The sequence below is a fragment of the Lolium rigidum genome, chromosome 4 (assembly GCF_022539505.1).
Source record: "Lolium rigidum isolate FL_2022 chromosome 4, APGP_CSIRO_Lrig_0.1, whole genome shotgun sequence".
Taxonomy (NCBI): Eukaryota; Viridiplantae; Streptophyta; class Magnoliopsida; order Poales; family Poaceae; genus Lolium; species Lolium rigidum.
This window is the reverse complement of record NC_061511.1, coordinates 89,082,111-89,110,063: the sequence shown is the minus strand read 5'-3', so window position 1 is coordinate 89,110,063 and position 27,953 is coordinate 89,082,111. Positions and strand designations below refer to the sequence as shown.

Sequence of the window (27,953 nt, the reverse complement as noted above, 5' to 3'; positions counted from 1 at the left end):
TAAGTTCCTATTTTTCTACCATATGGAACTAGGGTTTACTATTTACCATGTAGTTCTTTGATTAATAACTTCAATTTAAAGTTGAAGTTATTAATAACTTGTAAATAAATAAAATCATATTGAATTTGGCATTTTTCTATTTTAGAACAATTAATAATTAGGTCAATTAGGTTTAAATCCTTCTAATAAGGATTTAACAAAATAATAAAGAAAATAAGTTTTAATGTTTTCTTTATTTAATTACTGGTTTTTATTTAATTTTGGAAGGTTTTCCAATTAATTGAATTTTAATCCAATTTAGAATTAAAGAAAAGGCTTATTTAATAAGTATTAAATAATTGAATCTTTATTAAAAATAAAAATTTCATATTGTATTTTTATTGGATAGAGTTTTCTTTTCTAAGAATTTTGGTATCTTATTTATATTTTTCTGACTTAAATTGAATTTTCTAAATTCATTTGAAGTTGCAGCAATTATGAATTTGAAATTAAAACAAGAGAAATGCTAACTTCACCCGGGCTAAAGCTACTCGCAGGGGCTGACTGGTGGGCCAGTGGCCAGGTCAGCAGCCACGTTGGCTTGACCAAGTCAAAATCAATGACGTGGCCAGGGACACGGTGACCGGCGGGCAGACATCGCCGGCGACGACGATTCCGGCCACGCACGGATGGGCAACTGGTTCCATTCGAACCAGTGCACCACGGGGAGCCTAAAGGTGGCGGCGCCGCTGGATAATTGCCACCGGAGCTTGATCAACGGCGAGGTCACGACGGCGACCCGTGCAGGTGGATGATGCGGCGACGCTACGAGATGCGATCGAGCAGACCGAGCATACTAGGCGGTAGAGAAGCTCACCACGGGCACGTAGGGCTTGACGGCGAGGCGAATGGAGGCTTGTATCGCCGGAATTCATGGCGTCGGCCGTCGGAGAGACGAGCTCGACGGGGACCTCCGGGTTACCTCGGCTCGATTCCTACTGCAGACTGGGCATGTCGAGGATGGCGATCACGCTGGTGTGCCCAGCTTGGCTCGGGGTGCTCCAATCGCCGGCGGTAATGGTGTCGGCGTAGCTAGGGTTTCGGTTCTGGGAAGAAAATTGAGACGAGGAGGAAGAAATCGAGCAGCTAGGGTTCGTCGCGGTATTTATACGGAGCTTTGGAGCATGCCTCGTCACACTGCCGGTGAAGGAGAGGTTGACAGCAGCGAGGAGAAGGGGCTCACGGCGTCGTGCTGTCGAGCGTGGGGGAGAGGAAGACGAAGCTCGTCTTCTTCGTTCTTATCCCACGAAGGGGTATGATGGGCCAAGCTTGGGCCAGTGCTAGGCCGTGGTGCTGGACTGCACCATGGGCTCCGTTGCTGGGCTTTACTGGCCAGGTAAGTCCATTTCTCTCCTCTCTTTTCTTATTTCTATTTTTATTTCTTGTTTTGAATTCTGTTTTGAATTCATACTTGAATTATTTTCTATTTTGCAGGTCTTGCTCATTTCATTCATACAAGAATTAGTTCAGGGTACTACAAATTCTTGAGGGGTGTATTTGCAAATTTAATATGATACTTTAACATTTGTTTATTAATAGTATTGGTATGTGGTTTAAGACTCCATATGAACATGTATTTGAATGATGGCCTTTGAAAATATTCAGATTGTTTTCTACATGGTATTTTAATGTCACCTTGAAATACTCAGAGTTAATAATACTCTTATCATGGTTTAGTTTTTCTATATGGAAATAAGTGGTTGATAATCACATTATGGTTTTCATTATAAGATGTATCACAAGGTTTCCTCAGGTTTAATAAATGAAGTATAAGATTTTCATTAAGGTGCCATACTAGGTTTCTAATGATATTTACCTAATGACATTTGGTTTGAATCTCAGTTATGGCCTAGGTTTATATTATGATCACCATAGGGATACATAAACTAGGGTTGAGGTTTAATTTTAGGTTGTGAGATGAGATGACACCATATTGCATGTGCTAGGGTTAATCTCCCCTAACCAAGGTAATATGGTTAATTTCTTAATTGCTTATGTGCTCATTTAATTACTAAGGATTTGAGAATTGGTTTTATCTTCTACCAATCAACTACAATTATTATCCTTAATTTATCATTAAATTAACTATATTGGTTATAGTTCTTTTTATAGTTAACTTTGGTCTTATGGATATATGGTTTCTCACCATATAAAGTATAGAGTTTTACTTTAAGGTTTTCTTATGTTTCTTAAATGAAGAATATGTGGAATGTAGATATGGTAGAATTCTACTTATGATCACCAATTGAATCACAAGTTAAGGGTAGGATATAAATCTAGAGTTTCTTACTAGTGATCTCCCTATAATTTAATGTGGAAATGGGATCTCCTTATACTAGTAGGGTTTAACTTATCCTCACATATCTCCAAAGCATGATTATATATGATCATCTTGTTCTTAATATCTTTACTTCAAATTCTTAGGGTTTATGATCATTACACAATTTATAATGATCAATGTTCGGATTCCTAATGTATCTCTCATTAAATAGGTTTCTCACTTCCATGATCAAGTATTGCCTTGATCAACTAGGGTATAATATCTCTCTTATAGTTTCTTGGGTGGACATGGCTATGGTTGTCTCAATAGATTATATCCCAGGAGAATACCTGAGATATTCCGTTAGGGTTCTACTTAAACAATGTTGATATTATCATCTGGTTATATGGATAGTTTTCTCCCTCATATTCAAGTGTGGGCTTAACTTTCTTGAGTGTAACATCTTAGCTTGAGCTCCCTCATAAATAGATAGTTATTCTAGGGTTTCTCTCAAAGACAATGATTTGAATTCATGGATGAATATCCAAGGTTTGACTCAAAGTTTGTTATTACTTCTTTATTAAATAATGTAGGACTCTCATCCCTCTAGGTTTGATGTAATATTAATTTAGAATAGAGAAGGATTATATTCCTTAGTTGGATCTCCTGGTCTTGTCTCCAAGGTTGAAATAGAATGAATACCATGAGGTTCATGTTAGGATCAAGGATTAGTTTAAGACATGGAAAAGATAAGTGAAGAATGGTTTCTTCATTTTATTATTACTAGATTTACCATTGAATATATGTTCATATGTTATGGCAAGGAATATCATGTTGTGATCTTTAATAAGATCAAGTAGTTGATCATTAAGTAAAGTGTTGTTGTGTTTATTATTAGTTCCATTTGATCTAACCCCTTAGATCAAATCATCTCTACCCAAAACAAAGTTTTAAACAAAGTCACATTGAGGTTTATAGCACTTGACTTGATGAGCTACTTCAATTCCACCAAGGTCAAGTGAAACTTCGATTCATCGTGATTGTTTTACTTTAAAGTGCGAAAATTCCCCAGATTTTCTATGCATGAATGCAATGCACACATCTGTTTCCTCTATTTTTGTAACCCCATTACCTGGGATATTACAAGATGGCGATGGCAGCCACTCCCTCTTCTTCCTTGTTCGAGCTCTTGTCTTCACACTCTTCACCTTCATCGGAGGAATACTCATCACGGATAATGAACGCTCTAGGCTTCTTGGTGAAGGAGACCTTGCTGTCGCCGGGCTTGGAGGAGAACTTGGAGAATCCTTTGGAGAGGGATTTGAACTTGTCCTTGCGGACAAGACTTCCACCATTGTCTTCCCTTCTCTCACAGATACAATCCGCGACAAAGTGACTCTTGTTGCCGCAATTGTAGCACGTTCTCCCCCTTTGCCCTTCCCTTGGGCTCTTGGAGAAATTTCTTGGAGAGTCACGAGGAGAGTATCTTGAGCTTCCTCTTGGTCTTGAGCTTCTAGTCTTGTTCCCGTCCCAATAGCTCTTGGCGGCGAGAGCCATGTGTTCATGATAGTTGGTCTTGAGATCATCCGGACCCCACTCCATGGGATCCTCATCACTTTCACTATCTTCATGTTCCCTCATCTTAAAAGCGAGGTTGGGCTTGCGGGTGTTGTGAGCACGTGCGACAAGATCCTCCGCATTCTTCTTGGAGATGTCCAAAGCGATGACTTCGCTAAGGACTTCATCGGATGTCATAGCGCAGAAGGAGGCATTTTGGCGGATGGCCGTCAACTTGACTTCCTCATAGGGGAGGAGAGCGTTGTACAACTTCCGCTTGATCCAATGGTCATCCACAAAATTTGCTCCAAGATCTTACATTTGCACGTCAAGAGCGATGAGGCGTCGGTACATCTCTTCGGGAGATTCTCCCTCAATCATGATGAAGTTGTCGGCCATGTTGTTCACTTCATTGAAATGATAGCTTTGAATGCTCTCATTTCCGAGGAAGAGCTTCTCGAGTTTATCCCATGCTTCTTTGGCGGTCTTGAGAGAGCGGATATGAGCGCGGTCCTTGGGTGTGACGGCCATGTGGATCATGTTGATGGCGATGGCATTGAGTTGGTCATCCACCACTTCTCTTCTTGTCAAGTTTCTTGGGTATCGTGGTGAGTAACCTTCCTCAATGATGCGCATAGCTCGGTGGATGCGCTGCGCACATGAGAACGCATTAAGCCAATTTTCAAAGCTATTGGATTCAAGTAGAGGTGGTGAACGATGAGACAAAATATGAGGCATAGGAATTGGAACATTTATGGTGTAATCACTTGGTGGTGGCACCGCATGATTACCTCCAAAATGTTTCGCAACCGGTGGTTCATCCTTCCCTTTTGATGAAGTGCCGGCTTCCCCAAGCTCCTCCTCTTGAGGGACTTTAGTCGATTGAGCAACAAAGCCAACAAGAGGAAATGGATTAGATTTTGGTGGAGGAACCTCGGCACTTGCCTTAGGATCTATGGCGGGGGTTGGTTTTAGAGCAACCAACTCCATCGTCATAGCCTTCATTTGGCTTACGATGGATGACTCCAATTTCTTGTGGTCATCCAACGTAGACGTTGTGCTATCAGTGTTTGATGGTGGAGGTGTTCTCAACCGCCTCTTGTTCAGCCATTTCTTAGGCGGTAAAGCCCGAGCAAGAAAATCTTGCTCTGATACCACGTAAATAGATCGTTACCGAACAAGAGGCGGGGGGGGGTGAATGGTTGCTACACAAATTTTATAGATTTTTCAATTTTAGGCGCGATGCGGAAGTAAAGGAGGCAACTTTGATGATAGGGGTGTTCCTAGTATGATCCTAACGATGCAACAAGTAAAGGAACCGAACAAGATAGTAAGAGAGAGGGAGCGGGACAACCGGGGTAGCGGAGACGAGGCGAGGTTTGTTTCCCGCAGTTCCTCCCACAAAAGGGAGTGTGTCTGCGTTGAGGAGGTGCAAACCACGAAGGCTCGACGGCCAAACAAGCCTCACCTTGTTCCTAGAGAAAGTCCCACGAAGGAGCTTCCCCTTCTCCACTAAGTAGCCGGTCGAGGTGGCAGTTCCTTCACAAGGTTGGGGTGAGCTCCACAAACACCGGAGGATCCCAACACCCTATGGGCTAGCACAACTCCAAGCTAGCCTCCATAGGAGCACTTCTTCCGAGATCCCACCATAGGAACCCTAACTCCAAGATCCACTAAGGACTAGATGATATTGGTGAAATCTCTCTTGGTAGAACTATAGATCGGGGTCTCCTCCACCACTCATCAAAGTTTGGGCAAGATTAGTTGGGTAGGGAGGGACATCCTCAAGGTTTTGAGCTCAGCAACAATGGAGAAGAGAGAGAGAGAAGAGTTTAAACGAGCTGGAGAAGAAGGGCCCCTTTTATAGGGCCCCAAAAATCCAACCGTTATGTTCAGTTTCCGCATGACCGGTACTACCGCTGAGGTACCGGCAGGGCCTCTGCATGTTTCTGACATCCTCCTGGTACCATTGCGGTACCAAGGCGGTAGTGCCGTAACTTGCGTTTACGGTACCAAAGCGGTACCTTGACGGAAATAACGCTTGTGAGCGGTACTTCCGGTCGAGGTACCGTTGAGGTACCGTAACCCCTTCTGTGTGCCTTTTCTCAGTGCAAAGTCCAGAGCGGTACCGCTGACCGGTACCAATAGTGATAGCAGTACTACCGCCAATGTTACCGGTACTACCGATCAAGCAGAACCTGGTTTTTCCTCTTTCCCTCTCCAACCACGTTACCTCGCGACACACACACAAAACCAGAAAACCTATAAGCTATGCTTGAGTCTTCCAATCCCGAAGTGTTCAGTGAGGGCACCGTGCACTTGCAAATCTATCAAAAACAAACTAGGTACATGGTGAAATTCATTCTAGTGTTGTTATCAAACACACAAAACACGAGGTATAGATTTTGCTCTTTCACCCGAGCTGCGGCCTTTGTTGGCGCTACTATCGGTGGCACTACCAATCTAGTACCGTGTAAGCACTTTCCGCGCTGAATATCCCAAGACGAACTAGGCCAACCATGGCCCGTAGTACCGCCTATTGCAAACTTATGTGCAATAGTCGATACTACCGCTCGCTCGCCCGACAGTACCGCTGCTATCTCTTCTTCTTGTGAACTGTCATTTTTGGATTCAATTTCTACAGTTAACAAGTAGTAAGCTCATTTTCCCCTCATTGTAGACCTTCTATAAGCTTGATGTCTCCCTATTCTCTCAATGATTCTTGTTCGAAATTGAGGGAAAATAGAGAGGACCAAGATCTAAATCTACAATCCTGCCAATTATAATCCCATGTTTATGTGGGAATCCTTAGATGTAGATCTTAGATAAATTTGGTGTTCTCCTTTTGTGTTCTTACTCTCTTATGCCCCCAATAGTTTTTGTATATTTGGTGGAGTTTGGGAGCGATGGACTTGTCATTGCATTTGGTGCATCAGTTTGAATTCTCCACGGTGATATGTGGAAGCGAGAGTTTGTGAGTTGATTACTTCGAGTGCTTGTACCCGGAGCTTGTTACTCTTGGATCCTCGGACCCTAAACGGTCTGGTGGCCTTGTGTGGAGTTATGACCTTCGTGGTGCTTACTTGTGAGCTTCCAATTAAATTGTGGACATATCCTAAGTTTGCACGGGTTCGGTGACCACCCTCAAGGGTCCCTAGTGGATCGTGGCATCATTTATTATGCAAGAGGGCGAGGAGATTACAGTGAGCCATCGTGGCGCTTGGAAGACATTGTGCTTCCACACCGCTTCAATGGAGACTACGTTCCTTTGGGAAGTAAACTTTAGGATACATCGTCGTATTTGTGTCCCATTAGTTATTTCTACATCTGAGCTCTTTACTTTACTTTGTGAATGCCTTTGTGTTTGATAGTATATAGCTATCTTGATATAATATAACTTGTTGTCTTTCTCTGCATAAGTTGCTAGTGCACGGTAGTTGAAACTTATTTGATACATATATGTTTTATGCTTGATAAATTAAATTAATTAAATTAAACATTAGTTTTATTCCCCATTTATTATCGTCTATTTACCCCCTCTAGGTGACATGCGCGTTCTTTCATTATCGCGGCGTGAACACGGCGCTACGCACCCAAGACAAGCTCTTGGGCCATGCCCATCAACTGTTGTTGTTTTACATATCCCTATTTCTGGTTTGGTCCGTATTGGTCTTTTTTTGATAGTTTTGTGTTTTTGTGTGGTTTGTGTTTTCTTCTGGTTTTTTGGTGGGTTTAAAATATTGAGAACTAAAAAAATCTAGTTTTAAAAAATTACATTTTTTTTTGGAAATGATGCATATTTTAAAAATTTTCATATTTAAAATTTATTTAGATTTGAAAAATCTTCAAAATTTTAAAATGCTCAGAATTTTTGGAAATGTTCAGATTTTGAAAAGCATCAAATTTGAAAAAATCATATTGAAAAAGTGTTCAAACTTAAAAGTTATTTATATTTTATAAAGTTATTTATATTTGAAATCTTAGACAACCTTCGTGGGGACATAGTGAGTATTAAACTTTGAAAATATACAGCAATTGAAATTTTAAATTTTAAAAAATGTTCAGAAGAACATGCAAATTAAAAAAATGGAAAAAGAAATAGAAAACAACAGAAAAGAAAAAATAAAAGACTATAAATGTAAAAAAGATAATGGGTCGTGGCCCAACAAAGAAGCATGAATGAGCGGGGTATGCGGCGTGCCAGCCGGGAGCCCCTAAACTGCGCCCAACAGCGCACGCAAGGGAAGCATCGTGAGTAGGCGCTCCCGGGTGGGCCAGCCCGTTAACTCGTTCGCTCACTGAAAGTAAGTAAGACCATATCTTTAACATTTGTACATGAAACTGGCTGTAGCTCGGTGGTTTCAACCCTTGTCACCTCGGTGGAGACCTGAGTACACCAACCCTGCACTATTCGCAACAATGTTTCCAAATTTAAGCAAATTGAATTTGAATAAATTTTGAATCTTGAGCAAATTTTCGAATGTAAGCAAAATTTGAATTTAAACAACTTTCGAATCTAAGCAAAATTTGAATTCAAACAGTTTTTCGAATCTGAACAAAATGGGCCGCGGCCCGCTTCCTCCTGCACGCGTGCGGGTGTTTATCCGCCCCGCTGCTGGGCGGGGAATAGGAATTTGGTATCGATCTAACAAGCTGGGCCAAAGCCTTGCTTCTTGACCTACACAAACTGGGCTGACGCCGGCTTTCCTAATAGTTTGACCCCAAGACCCACTTCACCCGCCCACGCCTCGTCCCGTTCCTCTCCGACCACCCGCCTCGCCGGCCGCCGCACACCTCCGCCGTCCCATTTACCGCCCCCGCCGCAGCAACACCAGCAAGTACCCCCCCGAACGATACATGCTCAACAGATGCCACATCCTCCGACATGTTTCCTTGCTCCGCCGCCACATCCACTTCTCCACTCTGCCCCACTCCGACGCCGACGGCGCCGCCACCGACCCCACTCTACTGGGCCGTCTCTCTCGTCTCCTCCTTCTCCACCGCTTCCCCGCCGCCGCCCGCCTCCTCTCCGCCTCCCCGCTCACGCACGCCCTCCTCCACGCGGCCCTCCGCCGTGTCCGCCTCGACCCGGACGCCGCGCTCCACCTCTTCCGCCTCGCTCCGTACCGCCCCTCCCTCCTCGCGCACGCCCAGCTCATCCACATCCTCGCCCACGCCCGCCGCTTTCCCGCCGCCCGCGCCCTCCTCGCCTCGCTCCTCTCCGCCCGCTCCACAGAGCCTCTCTTCCCCCACCTCGCCGAGGTCTACAGAGACTTCTCATTCTCCGCCTCCTCCTTCGACCTCCTCCTCCGAGCCCATGCGGACGCTGGCCAGATTAAAGACGCCCTCCACGTGTTCGACGAAATGCTAAAGTTTGGCGGCCGCCGCACCCTGCGGTCCTGCAACCGCCTGCTTAACCAGCTAGTACGGGCTGGGGATGTGGGCGCAGCGGTCTCTGTGTTTGAGCAGATTCGGTGTACCGGGACACTGCCAGACGAGTTCACGGTAGCTATCATGGCGAAAGCGTACTGCAGGGATGGGAGGGTGGCGCAGGCAGCAAACTTCGTGAAGGAAATGGAGGGGATTGGTGTGGAGGTGAACCTGGTGGCCTATCATGCACTCATGGATGGGTATTGCGGAGCAGGGCAGACTGAGGTTGCGGGAAGGTTGCTGCTATCGCTTGAGGGTAAGGGTTTGCCACCTAATGTGGTGACATATACCTTGCTTGTGAAGGGTTATTGTAAGGAGGGGAAGATGGAGGAGGCTGAGAGGGTTGTAAGGGAGATTAAAGAAAATGAGAAGATTGTGATTGACGAGGTTGCCTATGGTGCGTTGATCAACGGCTATTGCCAAAGAGGGGAAATGGATAACGCCAATAGGATAAGAGCTGAGATGGTTGGTGCCGGACTCCAGGTTAATTTGTTTGTGTATAACACAATTATCAATGGATATTGCAAGCTGGGAAGAATGGTGGAAGTAGAGAAACTTTTACAGGAAATGGAGGATAGAGGGGTCTGTCTGGATAAATATAGTTACAATACTCTAGTAGATGGGTATTGCAGAAAGGGTTCCATGAGCAAGGCATTTGAAACCTGTGACACGATGGTAAAGAATGGTTTCACAGGAACCGCATTAACATATAACACACTTTTGAATGGTTTTTGCTCATGTGGCGCTATAAATGATGCACTTAAACTGTGGTTCTTGATGTTGAAGAGGGGAGTAGTGCCGAATGAAATTAGCTGTAGCACACTTTTGGATGGCTTCTTCAAAGCAGGTAAAACCGAGCAGGCCTTGAACCTTTGGAAGGAAATCTTAGCAAGGGGTTTGGGCAGAAACGTGATTACAGTTAACACGGTTATCAATGGGCTGTGTAAGATCAAAAGGTTGGCTGAAGCAGAAGAGCTATTTCGTAGGATGGAGGATTGGAAATGTCCTGCTGACAGCTTAACTTACAGAACATTAATTAATGGTTATTGTAAAGCAGGTGACCTGGGTAGAGCTACTCAAATTAGGATTGACATGGAACGTTTAGGCTTTGCTCCTTCAGTTGAAATGTTCAGCTCTTTCATAACTGGACTATTTGTAGCTAACCAAAGTGACAAGGTGAATGCTGTCCTTGTTGAAATGGGGGCAAAGGGGCTTTCTCCTAATACAGTCACTTATGGAGCTCTGATAGCTGGATGGTGTAAAGAGGGCAATCTGCAAGATGCCTGCAGTTTGTATTTTGAAATGGTTGAGAAAGGTCTGACTCCAAATCTGTTCATTTGCAGTGCGTTAGTGAGCTGTTTCTATAGAGAGGGAAAGGTTGATGAGGCAAATCTGGTGATGCAAAAACTTGTTTATACTGACATGATCCCGAACTGCAGTGCAAACACACTTGATATTGGCAAAGTAGCACATGCCATTGAATCTGCTACTGGTGGAAATCATCAATCTGCAAAAATCATGTGGAACATTGTTATTTTTGGGCTATGCAAATTGGGTAGGGTTGGTGATGCTAGAAATTTGTTTGAGGATCTAAAAGTAAAGGGGTTCGTTCCTGATAACTACACTTACTCTACCCTCATCCATGGTTGTTCTGCTTCAGGTTTTGTTGATATAGCTTTTGGTCTGAGGGATGCGATGTTGGACATTGGTCTTACTCCAAATATCGTGACCTACAATTCTCTCATCTATGGTCTCTGCAAAGTTGGGAATGTTTCTAGGGCAGTCAATCTTTTCAATAAGTTGCAGTCAAAGGGTATATCTGCTAATGCTATCACCTATAATACCCTAGTTGATGGACATTGCAAGGATGGTAATACAACTGAGGCCTTCAAGTTAAAACAGAAGATGATAGAGGAAGGTATCCAGCCTACTGTATTCACCTATTCTACACTGATTCATGGTCTCTGTACTCAAGGGTACATGGAAGAAGCAATCAAACTTCTGGATCAAATGATCGAGAATAATGTTGATCCAAATTATATTACATATTGGACACTGATTCAAGGTTATATTCGATGTGGCAATATGAAAGAGATTTCCAAGCTTTACAATGAGATGCATATCCGTGGACTTCTCCCTGCCAATTGGACTGGACATCTTAAACAAGTAGATCCTGTTGTAAACAACCAGAATGTCAATATATGCTGTTTAAAGACATACAGACAGTGCTAATATATTCTTTTTTGTACATACTTTCTGTACTTGGAAGATGCTAGTCAGTTACGGTTTGCATGAGAAAGCGAACCACAAGGTTCCGCCTCCAACTTTGTATGACTTGGTAAGTTACCGTTACCGCATGCTCTTGTATAAGACTATTAGTTATATGAATTTAGCGTTATCTGTTTGTTTATTACTTAATTTTATTCCTTGTATTAGTCTGGTTAGTCTCAGTGATCTTGTTTCACAAACCAGCTTTTTACACCATTAGAAGCTTCAATGTTCCTAGGTAACTCCAGTGAAAGTACATGTTCTGTTTCTCGAACGCACAATATCCTTTTCGTTCTACATCACTGCTTCTCTCCCCCTCTAGAGGATGGGTGGGAGGACTCATGCAATCCATGTTCATCTTTGGATCTATTTTATTAGGCCACTGGCTCAACAAGTTTTTGAAGTGGTGGGCCAACATGCAAACTTCTCCAGTCAAGAAGAGGACGCAGGTAACATTTTTTCTACCATAATTCAGAGTCTTAAAAATGGTGCTCCTTGTTGATTGAGTTATTCCATAATATATTAATATCTATCAAGGTATACCATAGTATTATTCAGGTCAATTTGGAACTTACATAAATTCATCTTGTATTCCTCAGGACTTTGATTGAGAGAAAAAGAGTGAAATTATCATGAAGGTCCTTGTTGCAAATTTATGTCCCTTTTCAATTGTTATGCGGTGAGTCTCCCTTCACACACCTTTTCGCACTCCTCACTTCTCGGTGCATCCTTTATTAGTAAATTTTCTGCCGAACAATTTCTTAGTGCAGTCTTGTATGGAATCGAGTAGATCTAACTCTTGATGTTCCTTGTATGCTGTTCTACAATTTCTCTTGCAAAATGACCTGATTTATGTTCTTCAACTGAGTGGGTGCGACGTTGTTGACACACACTGATGTATTTACCATCTACGTGAGAGTTTTGACAAGGAAAAGAAGGACCTTCTACATGAAAATTGTAGCTGTGATCACTGACCAGCCTTCTACAATTATATCATCTGAAAATCTTCATGGTCATGTTCCGTAATTTTGCCCCATGTTTCTGGCAGTGATTGATCTACGGAACTCTATAAATCATTGACACTTTTGCGAGCTAATGATAAATTTATGGTGTTTTTAATATAATATGTGATTGGTGATGCTTGTATGTTTTCCAAGAAATTTTGAATCATACTACCGCTGTTGATCTCATACCCTGTTGATCTCTATTCTTAGTAGAGTCATACCACATATTTATGGTGTAAACGATCTCTAAAACATGCTAGGTACTGTTAAGTTGGTGTATTTTCTATCTGTATATTAGTCTGGAGGGGATGGCACATGAAATATGTGGTGATCTCGTGGGGTATTTCAGATTTTAGGATTGGTTAGATGGAGAGTATCACATTATTCATCTTGTATTTCTACCCAAAAGAAAAACATAACTAATGTGTAGAATTCCTGATTAGTAACCTTTGTAACAACTATCTATCAAACCTGTGTTTGATACTCTTCCCTAGTATACTCTCTCTGTTAGAAAGCTAATTACTCTCTCCCATTAATTATTGCATGCATCAATTGTTGTGGGAGAAAACCACATGCATTGGAGATTTGGAGGAGATAGATAAAAGTGGAGGCACATTGGGAGAGTAAACCACATGCATTGGGGTATAGAGAGAAAAGAGAAAATCACATTAAGTACTCACTGGAATTAAGACAATAGATGAGATTGGCCTTATAATCCCTAACTATCTGAAAATGGGGAGTGGCCTAGCGGAGGGAGTATGTATGAAGGAATCACAACATAAACAGATAGCCTAAGTCCCAATGGTCATACTGGTAATGCATTAGTACTTCCTGGTCCATGGCAGTTTACGTACATCCCTAGCTGTTGTGATCTGAATAAGATGTATTACCTGTGCAACATCAACTGTTATCCCCTAGAACATGCTTATTTGTGGCCGCGAATGTGTACATTTATGTTCTTGGTTCTGCTCTCTTTTGGAATTAGTGGTCTACTTCTTTTTGCTTTTTGGTTGCTTTAGTGTAAGTTTTTTCGTCCTGCTGATTCTTTGTGGCCTTGTCCAGCAGATGCACATAATTGTCAAGACACGGTATGGTGGCTAAGATTCATAACAAGAAAGGAATCTCTCCAGAATAGCAGCACGTCATCTCTTACGGTGAGCAGCTGGAGGATGGCCACACGTTGGCCAACTACAATGTGTAAATGGGGGTTCACCCTTCACCTTCTTGTCCTCTGCCTCCTATCGCAAGGGATGCATATCTTCGTTGAGAGAGTGACCACAATAATCATCTCTCTTGAGTCTGAAGATCAAGAGACCCCGTACAATATGCAGACGGAAGATTCTTGAGGAGCTGGGCATTCTGCCACACCAGCAGCACCTCATCTTTGCCTGCAAACGGCTGGAGGATGACATCACCTTGGCTGACTTACATCCAAATGGAGTCTATCCTTCATCTTGTCCACAACATAAGGGGAGGAGCGGTGTATTTCCATGTCAGAGCACTGGCCGGCAATAGTGTCGTCGGGCTTAGGTCTCTGAGCTCAGATAATACCATTGACAATGTCAAGAAGAGGATTCATGATCCGATAAGCATTTCTCCGGACCAATAACGCCTCACCCTTTTTAGGGAAGTTGCTTCAGAATGAGAACGACCACACCCTGGCGAACTGCAACATCACCCTACCTCTGCAACCTGTTACACCTAGGTAAAAACATTACAAGCTTCATCTACATCCATTTTCCAGATCTATTACCAGAGTTCGACTGATTTTCACTTTGCTCTAAAGGTAGGTTATTTAGTTAGTATGCATAAAGTATTCCCATGCAGTATGTGACTATGAACTCCTTAGTTCGACTCTTTCAGATATTTGGGTGGCATGCTTTCTGATGGTTAGGGCATCTCCAACGGGCGACGCAAACGGACGCTGAGCGACCGTTTGCGTCTGCCCGGCCTGAAAATGCGTCTGGTACCACCTCGCATAGTGACCAGGCCGTCTGCGGCGACGCAAACGTGGCCTAAATATGCGCCAGGTTTGCGTCTTCGCGGACGCTGCGGTCGTCCGCCCGGCCCTCGCACGGGCCCGCCTGGCAGGGGCACAGCTGCTTCGTCTTCTGCGGCATTACTTACGGGCGGCACGCTGCAGCCTTTCCAGGGCCGCGTTAATGGCGCGCCTCGGCTTCCGCGAGCGTGCGCAGCTGGGCGGCGTCGCAGTGGCAGAACATTGAAGGCGAGATGGTGTTTGAGCCTCTTAAAGGGACGCTGCCGGCGCCCATTTCCCCGACCACACCATTGCCAGAGCCCACACTATCCACCCGACCGACGCCATGGGGGAAATGCTGGCTGTTCCGCAAGACCAAGAACGGACACGAGGCTAGCGGCTCGCGGTCCGGCAAGAAGCCACGGATCAAGCGGTACGTCCGCATCGAGTTCGCGCGCCGCCTTTCGGAGGAAAACCGGCCGGTGCCATGGCCGGACGCAAACCTGCCTGGAGGAGGCTGGTACCCCAACTCACCCCAACTCCAGGCGCGTGCTGGTACCCCCAGTGCCGCGCGAGGGCCGAGAGCGCCGGGACGAGGTGCGCCGCCGCCGAGCGATCTTGCCGCCTGATCTCCAAGAAGATCCGACGTACGCGCTCAACTCCTACAACTAGATCTCGTTCGGAACGTGGGTGTTCGACGCGCGCCGCCGCGCTGGCTACCTCGGGGACCTCGAGTACTTCGACCGCGAGATCGTCGTGGAAGAAGAGGAGAACGACGGAGGACGCGGACAATCACGAGGACGAGGACGAGTAGGTGGAGCGCGCAGAGTACGACCACGACGACAGCGGGCTGGCGTGGCATCCGGAGACCATGGAAGCTGGTACACTGGGAGGACATTACCGAGGAGGAGGCCATTGCCATGGCACTGGCCAACAGCGAGCTCAACGAGCTCGCTTTGTGGGACGGGCTCGCAATCCAGCTCCGCGAGTCCGCGCTGCTGCAGGGTAGGCCGGCGACTCCTCCGGCCACGCCGACGCGTTCGAGTGACCGCGCTTCGGCTGCTGCTCCGGCCTGGGATCCCTGGCCACCTTCACCACAGCCTCCTGCGCAGCGACGGCTTGGCCGGAGTTGCCGCAGCCTGCCCTACCTCCTCCACCGCCAGTGTACCAGCTTCCATGGCCGACGTTGGAGTTCATCGACCTCGTCAGCGACGACGATCAGTAGGTAGTACCTAGGTTTACCACGCCTTTATGACATTTTTATGTTTTGGATCCTGGGTCACATGGTCAATAAGTATAGTGCATTTAGATTTTGTTGTACGTCGGACAAAGATTTGGTGCACATGGGCACAGTGATCTCTTTTTAAAAAGTAATTAAAAATCATATTTCTAAATTATAGAAAATTCTGAAAATAAATTATGATGTAGCTAGTATTGTATACCACAAATATGTAAACTTTCAGCTGAAAATAATATGTATTTGGGGCTACACAAAAATAACAAATGTGTAGGTCTGAGTATAGTGATTCAAATCTCCAAAAAGAAATCAGACATTGTCATTTTTGTGTAGCTCAGAAAACAAAACATTTGTAATTGAGATTTTGTACAATAGTGGGATACATCATAAGGTCCTTTTAGAATTTTTTTAAACACGTAAATATAATTTTTGAATTTTTTAATACGATGAGAGCACTTGTGCCCAGGATCCAAAATGACGTTTCGTGTCAAACAATTTTAAATTCTAACCAACTTATAGAAAAGTGTAGCAATATTCATTACATGAAATTATTATATTATGGAACCACATTTTAAGGGGGATCTAGTGATATTAATTTTTTATGAAGTCGGTCAAACTTGAGAAAGTTTGGTTTATGACAAAAGTTACACTTGTTCCTGGACAGAGGGAGTAACTTAGTCTTCCAACCAACGAGAGAGCCAAAAGAGAGAGAAAAACTGGCAAAAAGTTTTGAATTTTAGGTCCTGCCATGGATCGATGATGTAAAAAAGTAAGCGACCACGGGCAATTGAATTATTTGGTCAAAGGCACTTGGTGTGCCTCGCTGCTTTCCTTTCTTCTTATTTTTTCCAACTCGATGTTTCTGTTACAACTTAATCTTTCAAGCACCGTTATGCAGGTGTATATATTGACTAAAACGAAATCATTCCCTAGACTAGTCGGGACACGAATAGACAAGTACCAACCATTCCGTAGTACTAAGATAAGATATAACTACTGATAATACCAATCCAAACTTACTGTCCCAGCTATAGCTCGTGCGTCACGAATGGACTATCAATGACTTGATTTGGACTCCGTACATGACATGTGGACATTGACTAACAAAGCTGATGCAAGCACGTGTGCACACTAGGAAACTAACCCGAACTTGCCTCCCAGTTTTTGGCAAGTTAAGATTATTATCCCACAATCCCCCCAACTCAGACTCTGTACAGAACTAAGGCGGACACATAGAACACTAAAAACTAAACCAAACTTATCTCCCAATTGTTGGTAACTTAGACTAATTTCCAACATTATAAGGCTAGGGGCATAAATATGTTCGTTGGAACTCAGAAAATTTTAAATTAAAGTTTTGGAAAGTCCATGCATGTAGGTATTGTGTAGAAACTCATCTATGCCGACTTCGATAAACACATGTGATCATTTGTGATGCACACGAAAATAACAAATTGAGTTATTGTCAAAAGCTACAATACAACGAACCTATTTCCCTCTCCTTTTCAATGAAATGAAACGCAAAGGCTTTTTGCGTTTTCTCGAGAAAAAAAAAGTTATGTATAATTTGTTCAAACTTCAATTTTATGGTTTTCATATGGGTCTGATGTTCTCATGAACATTTTATGGTTTTACAAAGGTTACAATAGTAAGTTGCTACCAAATACCTAGATGCATGGAATATTTATGTAAATTTACCTTTGTCCCGAATAACATTTTCTAAAAAAGAAAGATTTTTAAAACACGAATCTACAAAAAAAATGGAACTGCAGTTGTTGTACTGTAATTCTGGGTATGACAAAATGTTCCACAGTATACAAGGGCAATCCTCAAAAGTTCACCTGACAAACACAGATACAACATCACATGAACTATGCACTGCAGTGGAAAGTTCTTTCATAATATGTTTAGACAGTACATATGCTGTACCATGGTGATATAGTTGACATTGTTCTTCCGTAGTGGCGGAATGTGTGTTGCATAACATCATTGATATATGCTACTCCAGAGAACTCCTTTTCCAGGTTACACTACTTTATTTACAATCCACATGCAGAACACAGCTATCATCATCACAAGAATTTATCTGATACACGAAGCAGAAGGGCTACAACGCACAGGAAGATAATTGCGGCATCCATGACTGCATCTAAGCTCATCAACCATGCCATCATCTTCGTGAGGGTCTCGCGCCCGTGCATCTGCCCACATGAGATTTTGAGTAAATAACCATCCAAACACTTTCTAACCCGCAGTTGTATTTCATTGCCTTGTGTTCATCTGTTATTAATAACAAACTGTGGTGCTATGCTATGAGGCATGACACGCATTCTGCCTAAAGATTTCATTTTGTATTTTTCCAAGTGTTATAGTTATCACTGGCCCATAAATATGTCTGGGTTCTCACCTCTAATACTACATCACAGCCAGACCACAGTGCTTTCTCACTTTGTATAAATTGTAAAGACAGTTTTGTACTTTGCCACAACCATACAATAACCAACAAACTTGCAAAAAAATGGGGTAAAAGATTGAATGAGAACAGGTTCAGCAATTTGCCTTGATTGTTAGAAAGTTCGAGCCTAGTTTATGACTGTTTTTTTCATGTAAAACATGTCATTTTATTGTTTCAACAGCTCTGTTCCTATTTCCATGCACTTCTACCTTGTAACCACAGTAAAAATATCAAGCGGGCCTCACTTTGATGAGCATGTCATTTGTATAAACAAATCAATTAAGTTTTGTAATATATATGGTCTTCCTATACAGTACGACCAGGACATGAATGATATATCAGGGAGGAAATCAAACCTCTAAAAGATAATTCAGTTTCAAAGGGAAGTTCTGTTCAGCACATTGGATACAGTAACGCAACATATCCAACACAGCCATATCGGTTCTGTAGTCATCAGATCCTGTGTATAGAATATAAATAAGATGTAGGGTGTTGTTAGCTATGTATAGTAAGAACATGATAGAAAGCAAATATCCAATACCTGGTATATCAAAAATTTGCTGGAGTGGAATGTCAAGTGTCTCTGCTAATGCATTCTGAACATGCGAACGTTGTTCAAATGATAGTCTATCTCCATGAGTGACCACAACAGCAGGCTTGTCATCTGCAATCAAATTAGTTATAATCATCTGATGCAGTACCACATACAAATTTAACATACAGATTAATCAATCAAACACATTTTTCAATAAGCAAGCTGAGAATAAAAGGGCAATAATTTGATACAACAAATATGTTACATAAATAGAAAATCTGTATATGGATCTTATGAAAAGAAATCTTCACCAAACTATTTATTTATTTATAGGAATATTATTAAAAAATACATATCTATTCAATTGTGGATGTGCAAAGTAATACTCCTTCCGATCCTAAATATAAGCCGTATAGTTTTTGGTACGAATATTAAAGAACACACTTGGAGGCAAAGCTAGAGCAGATTTGGGCAAGATTACTCCTGACTAATTGACGTGAGAAAATAGAGGAGTTCACATTAGATAAGTATAAGTAAACATAATAAAATTTCTAAAAAAAATCTCCATACAAGTGATACAACGCAATATATCTTATATTTTGGATTTTTTCTCAAAAACTATATGGCTTATATCAAGGAACGGAGGGAGTATATACTTATTACAAATTGAGCAAGTTAAGGAACTAAATAAGATTATAATCATCATAACTACCCATACCTCCAAAAGATAAGAATGGATTCATAAATGTTTGGCAGAGCATATCCATGTATTCTTTCTTGTTGCTATCAATTGATCTTAGGATAGAAATGCCATCAACCACAAATATCACAAAGTTGACCTTCCTGGTTTTGCAAGGCAAATAGCTGTATTGTCTTCCCATTGATTCGAGGTTCTTAATCTTAGCGTCATCATCAGTATCCCTGTTTAAAAAGTGTGTATTAAAAAAAAGACAGTGGAATGTTGAGTAGTTAGTTTTCATAAGTTATGTATGTCCTCCACTTAAGCATTAATAAGATCTATGGAAATGAAAAGGAAATAGTAGAACATTTTTTAACATAAGAATAGATTGAACACCTCCCTATACATGTTTCAGAGGATAATACATGTAGGAAGCACTTCAAATATTCTTCAAGATAGTACATGCAGGAACGACTTCAAAGAATTCTACATGTGTTGTCCTTAACATACTAAGACATATTTTTGAATCAAATGTAATCGAAATATTGAACAGAAAAAAGGTTGACAATCACAGAGCTGTCAACTGAAACAAACATTTAGTTGACCATGTCCCTTTTGTTGTGGAATTAAAAGCCTACTCATGAGCACAATAACATGTGTTGAATGACCATAAAAACTTAACCGAAATGCAAAGCCTCATGCACATAGCACCTACAGGAACATATGCAATCAAATTAAGGGTCACCTCTCACCACATCACCATTTGCCCATGGCTAATTCCCTTTGTCATCCAACGTTGCAGAATTTTGAAGTCCTTTTCTGGGTTTGTGGACAAGCTCCTTGTATCATATAGACATATACCATTTGAACTTCTTGGAATTTTGTATTCCCGAAGGAAGCATGTACCAGTTGATTTGGAATTATCTAGCAATGCAAACATAAACAGGAAAATCAGCTGTATTTCACAAATCAAAATATTGTGGCCAAATTGATAGAACTTACAGGAAACCTGTGCCCGCTCTGGGGCAAAATGATCATCATCCTTGTCAAAGACCCGTGTAATTCGGTTCACAAGTGTGCTTTTCCCAGCACCTCTAGGCCCCACCAACAACAATGTGGTGATATCAGGCAACACATAGTCCTCAGCTTTTGTACCACTCACTCCTTCAATCCAGTACCCAGGATTATACCTGCTCACAGGTTGGCTTCCAGTAATTAGTGAAATAACAAGTTGATCCCTGTAATAAGGATTTACAGCTTGACCTATTTACTAGCTTTGCTACGTCGGTGTCATGTCATGGCAGATATTATAGATTTTTTTATCCATTTCTCTTTAGATACCCGCCCATGAACTCAAACCAAAGAACCCATGGGACTAGATACGCAATACTCCTACATTACTAGGCTTCTATTACATTTTAAAATACACCATAAATAACGGCAATGCATTTTTGTAAGATAGACCCCAATCAAACACTTCAATTTATTGGACACCCTTTGGTCGATGTATGGGTTTGTGAAATTCAAGTTTCCTATATCGAGGTTCATGATCATAGCCGCAAATTTAAGAGGTTCAAATTCGTACTCCTGAAGTTTAGGTTCAATGGACCCAAACCCAAGGGGTGGGACTGAAACATTGTTTTTCCCTGACACAGACTTCACTGACGATTATAGTACGGTCATCATGTGCAAAGACAATGAATAAATGGTCATTCTAAAACCACAAAACCACGATACCCCTTCTGAGCATTCCTTTCACAGAATCGCGCATGGAGCATCAAATTACATGTTCCAGCAGCAGCACTCTATTTTCCCACGGTCGATTTAAAAAGACTGCAGTCTGTTTCCATTAACCAGTAACCCCTTCATGTAGAAGGGGGGGGGGGTACAAACAAAGAAAGATCACGCTACCTCCTGATGAGCTCTTTCGCCTCCCGCAGCGAGCGGTCTTGGACCTGGAGTCTGCTGCCGTAGAGAAGGGCCTCCGCCTCAGGGTCGTCGCAGACAGAGTACCCGTCAGAGTCGCCGTCAGAGGGCGACAAAACAGGCACATAATCGGCAAACCCTATAACCACAGGAGCGGTCCATGCGCCGACAGGTCAAGAACAGAAGTGATCGTACTAGCCAGAAATTGGGATCAATCGGTTACTAGCAGAGGAAATTACCTGGTGGAAGGTGCTCCGTGGAGGACGAAGGGGAGGTGGGGATGCTGGTGGGACTGAGATCGCCGCAGCCGCTACCACTACCGCTGCCGCCGCCCATGGATTTCTGCCCGGCTTCTTGCGATTTGGGTTTGAGTGGAGAATAACGAGGAGGCGGTGCCAGAGTAAAGCGTCACATGATAAACATTTTTTTGATCACGTCACAGGATAAACATTCGTTGTGATTGGGCGACGCCAGGCGTCGGTCGCCCGAACTGGGAGCCAAAATTGGTCATCCTCCGTGTCGTCACTTCGGCATCCAACGGCCAGAACTATTTTAAATCTACTTTTACATTTTCCACTCTTTATAAATTAACCCGAAGTCCTGAACTTCTCCCGTTAAAACTAAAAAGGTAAATCACTTTGGCCCAAATCTTCCCGATATTTACATTAAATATGACACCATGGTAATTTACCGGTTGAGTAGAGAGTATTGCAACAAAATCCTCACACCGCTTAAAGAAAGTACTACAACAAAATTGTCGAAAAATTTGCAAAAAGCAACGCTACAAAAAAGTGATTAGACAATAATTTTTGTGGAAGATTGATTTGCAGCAAAAATCACAAACAAGTACAATAGAAAACCATGTGGTTGCAACACGAAAAATGTTTAAGCAACAAATCGTTTTTTGCAGATTCATCAAAAACCGCCAACTATTTTAACAAAAATCATAAACAATTACAAAGTCACTATGGAATGTTCTTCCCCGCCTAGTCCCGATCGGGCCCGGGCTCACCCGGCTCCAGGATGCCACGCCAGCGATCCGTACCCGCCACCAAGGCGCTCTGGCGGCACTGTCATCCGCCACGCGTCGCATGGATCTTTACCAGCGCCAGTGGAGAAGGAGGAGCCACCGTCGTCGCCGCGAAATTGGAAGTAATTGATAGAGGATCAACGAAATTGAAAGGAAAGAAAAGGGATGTAAATTAATATAAGAACAAAGCATAAAAGGGCAACAAACAATTGGTGTTTTCACTAATTACGGATCAAATGTAGGGATACGTTGCATAGAAAACAAAAAATTCCTACCGCGAACACGCAATCCAAGCCAAGATGCAATCTAGAAGACGGTAGCAACGAGGGGATTATCGAGTCTCACCCTTGAAGAGATTCCAAAGCCTACAAGATGAGGCTCTTGTTGCTCGCGGTAGACGTTCACTTGCCGCTTGCAAAAGCGCGTAGAAGATCTTGATCACGGCGCCACGAACGGGCGGCACCTCCGTACTCGGTCACACGTTCGGTTGTTGATGAAGACGACGTCCACCTCCCCGTTCCGGCGGGCAGCGGAAGTAGTAGCTCCTCTTGAATCCGACAACGACGACGGCGTGGTGTCGGTGGCGGTGGAGAATCCCGGCGGAGCTTCGCTAAGCGTGCGGGGAAGAAGGAGGAGTGGGGCGGCTAGGGTTTGGGGAGAGGGGGCGCCGGCCATCTAGGTGGTGCGGCCACCTTGTTGTGTTGGGGTGGCCGGCCCCCTCCCCTTGGCCCCTCATTATATTGGTGGAAGCCCCAAGTGTTGGACTACAAGTCTCCGAATAAGACCCGAACCCAAAAACTTCCATGTGATAGGGAAACCTACCCAAGGTGGGAATCCCACTTGGGATGGGATTCCCCCCTATGGATAAATAAAAAATTGCTCTTATCGACCAGTAGTAAAAATTATGTAACCATATAAGTTCGAGCTCCTTTGGGTGCCTTGCTCATGATTTGCGGCCGAAAACCTCCTAAGTGCCAAGCAACAAATAAACAAAACCTTCACTTTTGAATCTTAATTCGAAGAAAAATGACTAATCAGTCTGAAATGTTAATCTAGCACAAAGCTGGAAGCTGGACTGAACAATGGAAATGACGATTTGTGATGGAAGATTATTAATTTGTTCAGCCAAGTAGATAACGCATATGCTAAATGATTAGTACTAGTAACTAAATAATGAAAAATTGTGGCATAACTAGGAACTACATGCTGTGAAAATTGAATGTGTTTTACAACCAGAACCTGTCCTAGCTGATGAAAATGAGGTGCTAGTATCTACATTACCAAAGAAATTGCTCCTTTCATGTTTGTTGTAGTCCTTCGTCAGATGACCATGTTCAAAACAAGACTGATAAAATACTATACGCCTCTTTCTCACTATTCTATGATAGTAGATGGTGATGTGGTTTGACGGACCTCGGGCAGACCCCTAGTCCCCCTTATATATATACACCGTGGGTCTACACACTAGTAGAAAAAGAGGCTTCCGTCCAGCCCCATTAGTCACCAAAATATAGGAACCGCAACTAATGGGGTCTTTAGAGCATCTCCAGCCGCGTCCCCCAAAGCGTCCCCAAAGGAATTTGGGGCGCGCCGGACAAAAAAACCGTTCCAGCCGCGTCCCCCAAAGCCCATTTTTGTCCGGCGCGCCCCCATATGGTGTCCGGCGCCCCGAGCCCGTCCCCGTCCCACAGGGGACGCACCGGGCACGCCGGACACAACGAAAAGCGAGGCGGGGAGTGGCGGGGCCGACCCATCAGCGGCACAGTTAATTTTAACCTAACCGACGCCTACCTCGCGACGGAAGTTATTCGCGCGCAGTGACACGCGGCGGCATCTTTGCCTTAATGGCGACGGAGGGGCAGGCGAGACGTCTCGTTGGTGCTGCGCAGCCTCCACGCGTCGCCGGCGTTCTGATACGTCTCCGACGTATCGATAATTTCTTATGTTCTATGCCATATTATTGATGATACCTACATGTTTTATGCACACTTTATGTCATATTCGTGCATTTTCTGGAACTAACCTATTAACAAGATGCCGAAGTGCCGCTTGTCGTTTTCTGCTGTTTTTGGTTTCAAAAATCCTAGTAACGAAATATTCTCGGAATTGGACGAAATCAAAGCCCAGGGGCCTATTTTCTCACGAAGCTTCCAGAAGTCCGAAGGAGAGACGAAGAGGGGCCACGGAGGGGCCACACTATAGGGCGGCGCGGCCCCCTGGCCGCGCGGCCCCGTGGTGTGGGGCCCCCGTGCCGCCTCTTGACCTGCCCTTCCGCCTATAAAAAGTCTCCGTGACGAAACCCCCGATACCGAGAGCCACGATACGGAAAACCTATCGAGACGCCGCCGCCGCCGATCCCATCTCGGGGATCCGAGAGATCGCCTCCGGCACCCTGCCGGAGAGGGGAATCATCTCCCGGAGGACTCTACACCGCCATGGTCGCCTCCTGGAGTGATGAGTGAGTAGTTCACCCCTGGACTATGGGTCCATAGCGGTAGCTAGATGGTTGTCTTCTCCTCATTGTGCTTCATTGTTGGATCTTGTGAGCTGCCTAACATGATCAAGATCATCTATCCGTAATTCTATATGTTGTGTTTGTCGGGATCCGATGGATAGAGAATACTATGTCATGTTAATTATCAAGTTATTACATATGTGTTGTTTATGATCTTGCATGCTCTCCGTTTCTAGTAGAGGCTCCGGCCAAGTTTTTACTTTTAACTCCAAGAGGGAGTACTTATGCTCGATAGTGGGTTCATGCCCGCATTGACACTCGGGACGAGTGATGAAAGTTCTAAGGTTGTGTTGTGTCTGTTGCCACTAGGGATAAAACATTGGCGCTATGTCCGAGGATGTAGTTGTTGATTACATTACGCATCATACTTAATGCAATTGTCCGTTGTTAGCAACTTAATACCGGAGGGGTTCGGATGATAACCCGAAGGTGGACTTTTTAGGCATAGATGCAGTTGGATGGCGGTCTATGTACTTTGTCGTAATGCCCAATTAAATCTCACTATACTTATCATGTCATGTATGTGCATTGTTATGCCCTCTCTATTTGTCAATTGCCCGACTGTAATTTGTTCACCCAACATGCCTTTATCTTATGGGAGAGACACCTCTAGTGAACTCGTGGACCCCGGTCCATTCTTTAATACCGAAATACAAATCTGCCGCAATACTTGTTTTACTATTTTCTCTCGCAAACAATCATCTTCCACACAATACGGTTAATCCTTTGTTACAGCAAGCCGGTGAGATTGACAACCTCACTCGTTTCGTTGGGGCAAAGTACTTTGGTTGTGTTGTGCAGGTTCCACGTTGGCGCCGGAATCTCCGGTGTTGCGCCGCACTACATCCCGCCGCCATCAACCTTCAACGTGCTTCTTGGCTCCTCCCGGTTCGATAAACCTTGGTTTCTTTCTCGAGGAAAAACTTGCTGCTCGTACGCATCATACCTTCCTCTTGGGGTTGCCCAACGAACGTGTGAAATACACGCCATCAAGCTCTTTTTCCGGCGCCGTTGCTCGGGGAGATCAAGACACGCTGCAAGGGGAGTCTCCACTTCTCAATCTCTTTACTTTGTTTTTGTCTTGCTTTATTTTATTTACTACTTTGTTTGCTGCATTATATCAAAACACAAAAAAATTAGTTGCTAGCTTTACTTTATTTACTATCTTGCACTCTATATCAAAAACACAAAAAAAAAATAGTTACTTGTTTTACTTTACTTAATATCATGCATGTTTTTATTTCACTAGTTAAGCATAATGGAAAACAACAAAAATATGAGAGATCTTTATGAACTTTATCTTGAATTAGGACATGATGTGTTTGAAGAGAGAATTAAAAAACCCATGGAACTTTATATGCATGCTAATGGGAATGTTATTACTATGGATGCTTTGAACACCATTGTTGCTAATGCTATGGAAAATTCTAAGCTTGGGGAAGCTGGCTCGATGAGCATGATCTTTTTAGTCCCCCAAGCATTGAGGAGAAAATTTTATTTTATGATTACAATATGCCTCCTATATATGATGATAGCCACTTTGTTGAATTTGCTCCCACTACAACTAATAAAATTGATTATGCTTACGTGGAGAGTAATAATTTTATGCATGAGACTCATGATAAGAATGCTTTATGTGATAGTTACATTGTTGAGTTTGCTCATGATGCTACTGAAAATTATTATGAGAGAGGAAAATATGGTTGCGTAAATTTTCATGTTACTAAAACACCTCTCTATGTGCTGAAATTTTTGAAGCTACACTTGTTTTATCTTCCTATGCTTGTTACTTTGCTCTTCATGAACTTGTTTATTTACAAGATTCCTATGCATAGGAAGCATGTTAGGCTTAAATTTGTTTTGAATTTGCTTCTTGATACTCTCTTTTGCCTCATACTCTATTTTTCATGTGAGCATCATTAAAACTGCTGAGCCCATCTTAATGGCTATAAAGAAAGAAATTCTTGGGAGATAACCCATGTGTTATTTTGCTACAGTACTTTGTTCTATATTTGTGTCTTGGAAGTTGTTTAATACTGTAGCAACCTCTCCTTATCTTAGTTTTATGTTTTGTTGTGCCAAGTAAAGTCTTTGATAGAAAAGTAAGTACTAGATTTGGATTAGTGCGCAGTTCCAGAATTCTTTGCTGTCACGAATCTGGGTCTATCTCCCTGTAGGTAGCTCAGAAAATTACGCCAATTTACGAGCATGATCCTCGGATATGTACGCAACTTTCATTCAATTTGAGCATTTTCGTTTGAGCAAGTCTGGTGGCCTAATAAAATCCATCTTTACGGATCGTTCTGTTTTGACAGATTCTGTCTTTTATTTCGCATTGCCTCTTTTGCTATGTTGGATGAATTTCTTTGATCCACTAATGTCCAGTAGCTTTATGCAATGTCCGAAGTGTTAAGAATGATTGTGTCACCTCTGAACATGTGAATTTTTATTATGCACTAACCCTCTAATGAGTTGTTTCGAGTTTGGTGTGGAGGAAGTTTTCAAGGATCAAGAGAGGAGTATGATGCAATATGATCAAGGAGAGTGAAAGCTCTAAGCTTGGGGATGCCCCGGTGGTTCACCCCTGCATATATTAAGAAGACTCAAGCGTCTAAGCTTGGGGATGCCCAAGGCATCCCCTTCTTCATCAACAACATTATCAGGTTCCTCCCCTGAAACTATATTTTTATTCGGCCACATCTTACGTACTTTGCTTGGAGCGTCGGTTTGTTTTTGTTTTTTTTGTTTTGTTTGAATAAAATGGATCCTAGCATTCACTTTATGGGAGAGAGACACGCTCCGTTGTTGCATATGGACAAATATGTCCTTAGGTTCTACTCATAGTATTCATGGCGAAGTTCTTCTTCGTTAAATTGTTATATGGTTGGAATTGGAAAATGATACATGTAGTAACTCTAAAATGTCTTGGATAATTTGATACTTGGCAATTGTTGTGCTCATGTTTAAGCTCTTGCATCATATACTTTGCACCCATTAATGAAGAAATACTTAGAGCTTGCTAATTTGGTTTGCATATTTG

At 43.0% G+C, this 27,953-nt stretch overlaps 2 protein-coding genes across 2 annotated transcripts; one reads left to right on the top strand and one right to left on the bottom strand.

The window, feature by feature from the left end:
• Positions 1-8,713: 8,713 nt before the first annotated feature.
• Positions 8,714-14,451, top strand: LOC124647351 (putative pentatricopeptide repeat-containing protein At1g19290). The gene is made up of 4 exons (XM_047187313.1): positions 8,714-11,624; positions 11,933-12,003; positions 12,154-12,233; positions 13,621-14,451. The coding sequence occupies exon 1, from the start codon at positions 8,714-8,716 to the stop codon at positions 11,516-11,518; it is 2,805 nt and encodes a 934-aa protein (XP_047043269.1). The 3' UTR covers positions 11,519-11,624; positions 11,933-12,003; positions 12,154-12,233; positions 13,621-14,451.
• A 3,201-nt stretch (positions 14,452-17,652) lies between these two features.
• Positions 17,653-21,807, bottom strand: LOC124649477. Its single transcript, XM_047189101.1, has 8 exons — positions 21,608-21,807; positions 21,354-21,507; positions 20,445-20,632; positions 20,195-20,366; positions 19,482-19,684; positions 18,770-18,892; positions 18,585-18,688; positions 17,653-17,974 (listed from the first exon to the last, which is right to left on the bottom strand). The coding sequence occupies exons 1-8, from the start codon at positions 21,702-21,704 to the stop codon at positions 17,846-17,848; spliced, it is 1,170 nt and encodes a 389-aa protein (XP_047045057.1). The 5' UTR covers positions 21,705-21,807; the 3' UTR covers positions 17,653-17,845.
• Between the last annotated feature and the right edge of the window lie 6,146 nt (positions 21,808-27,953).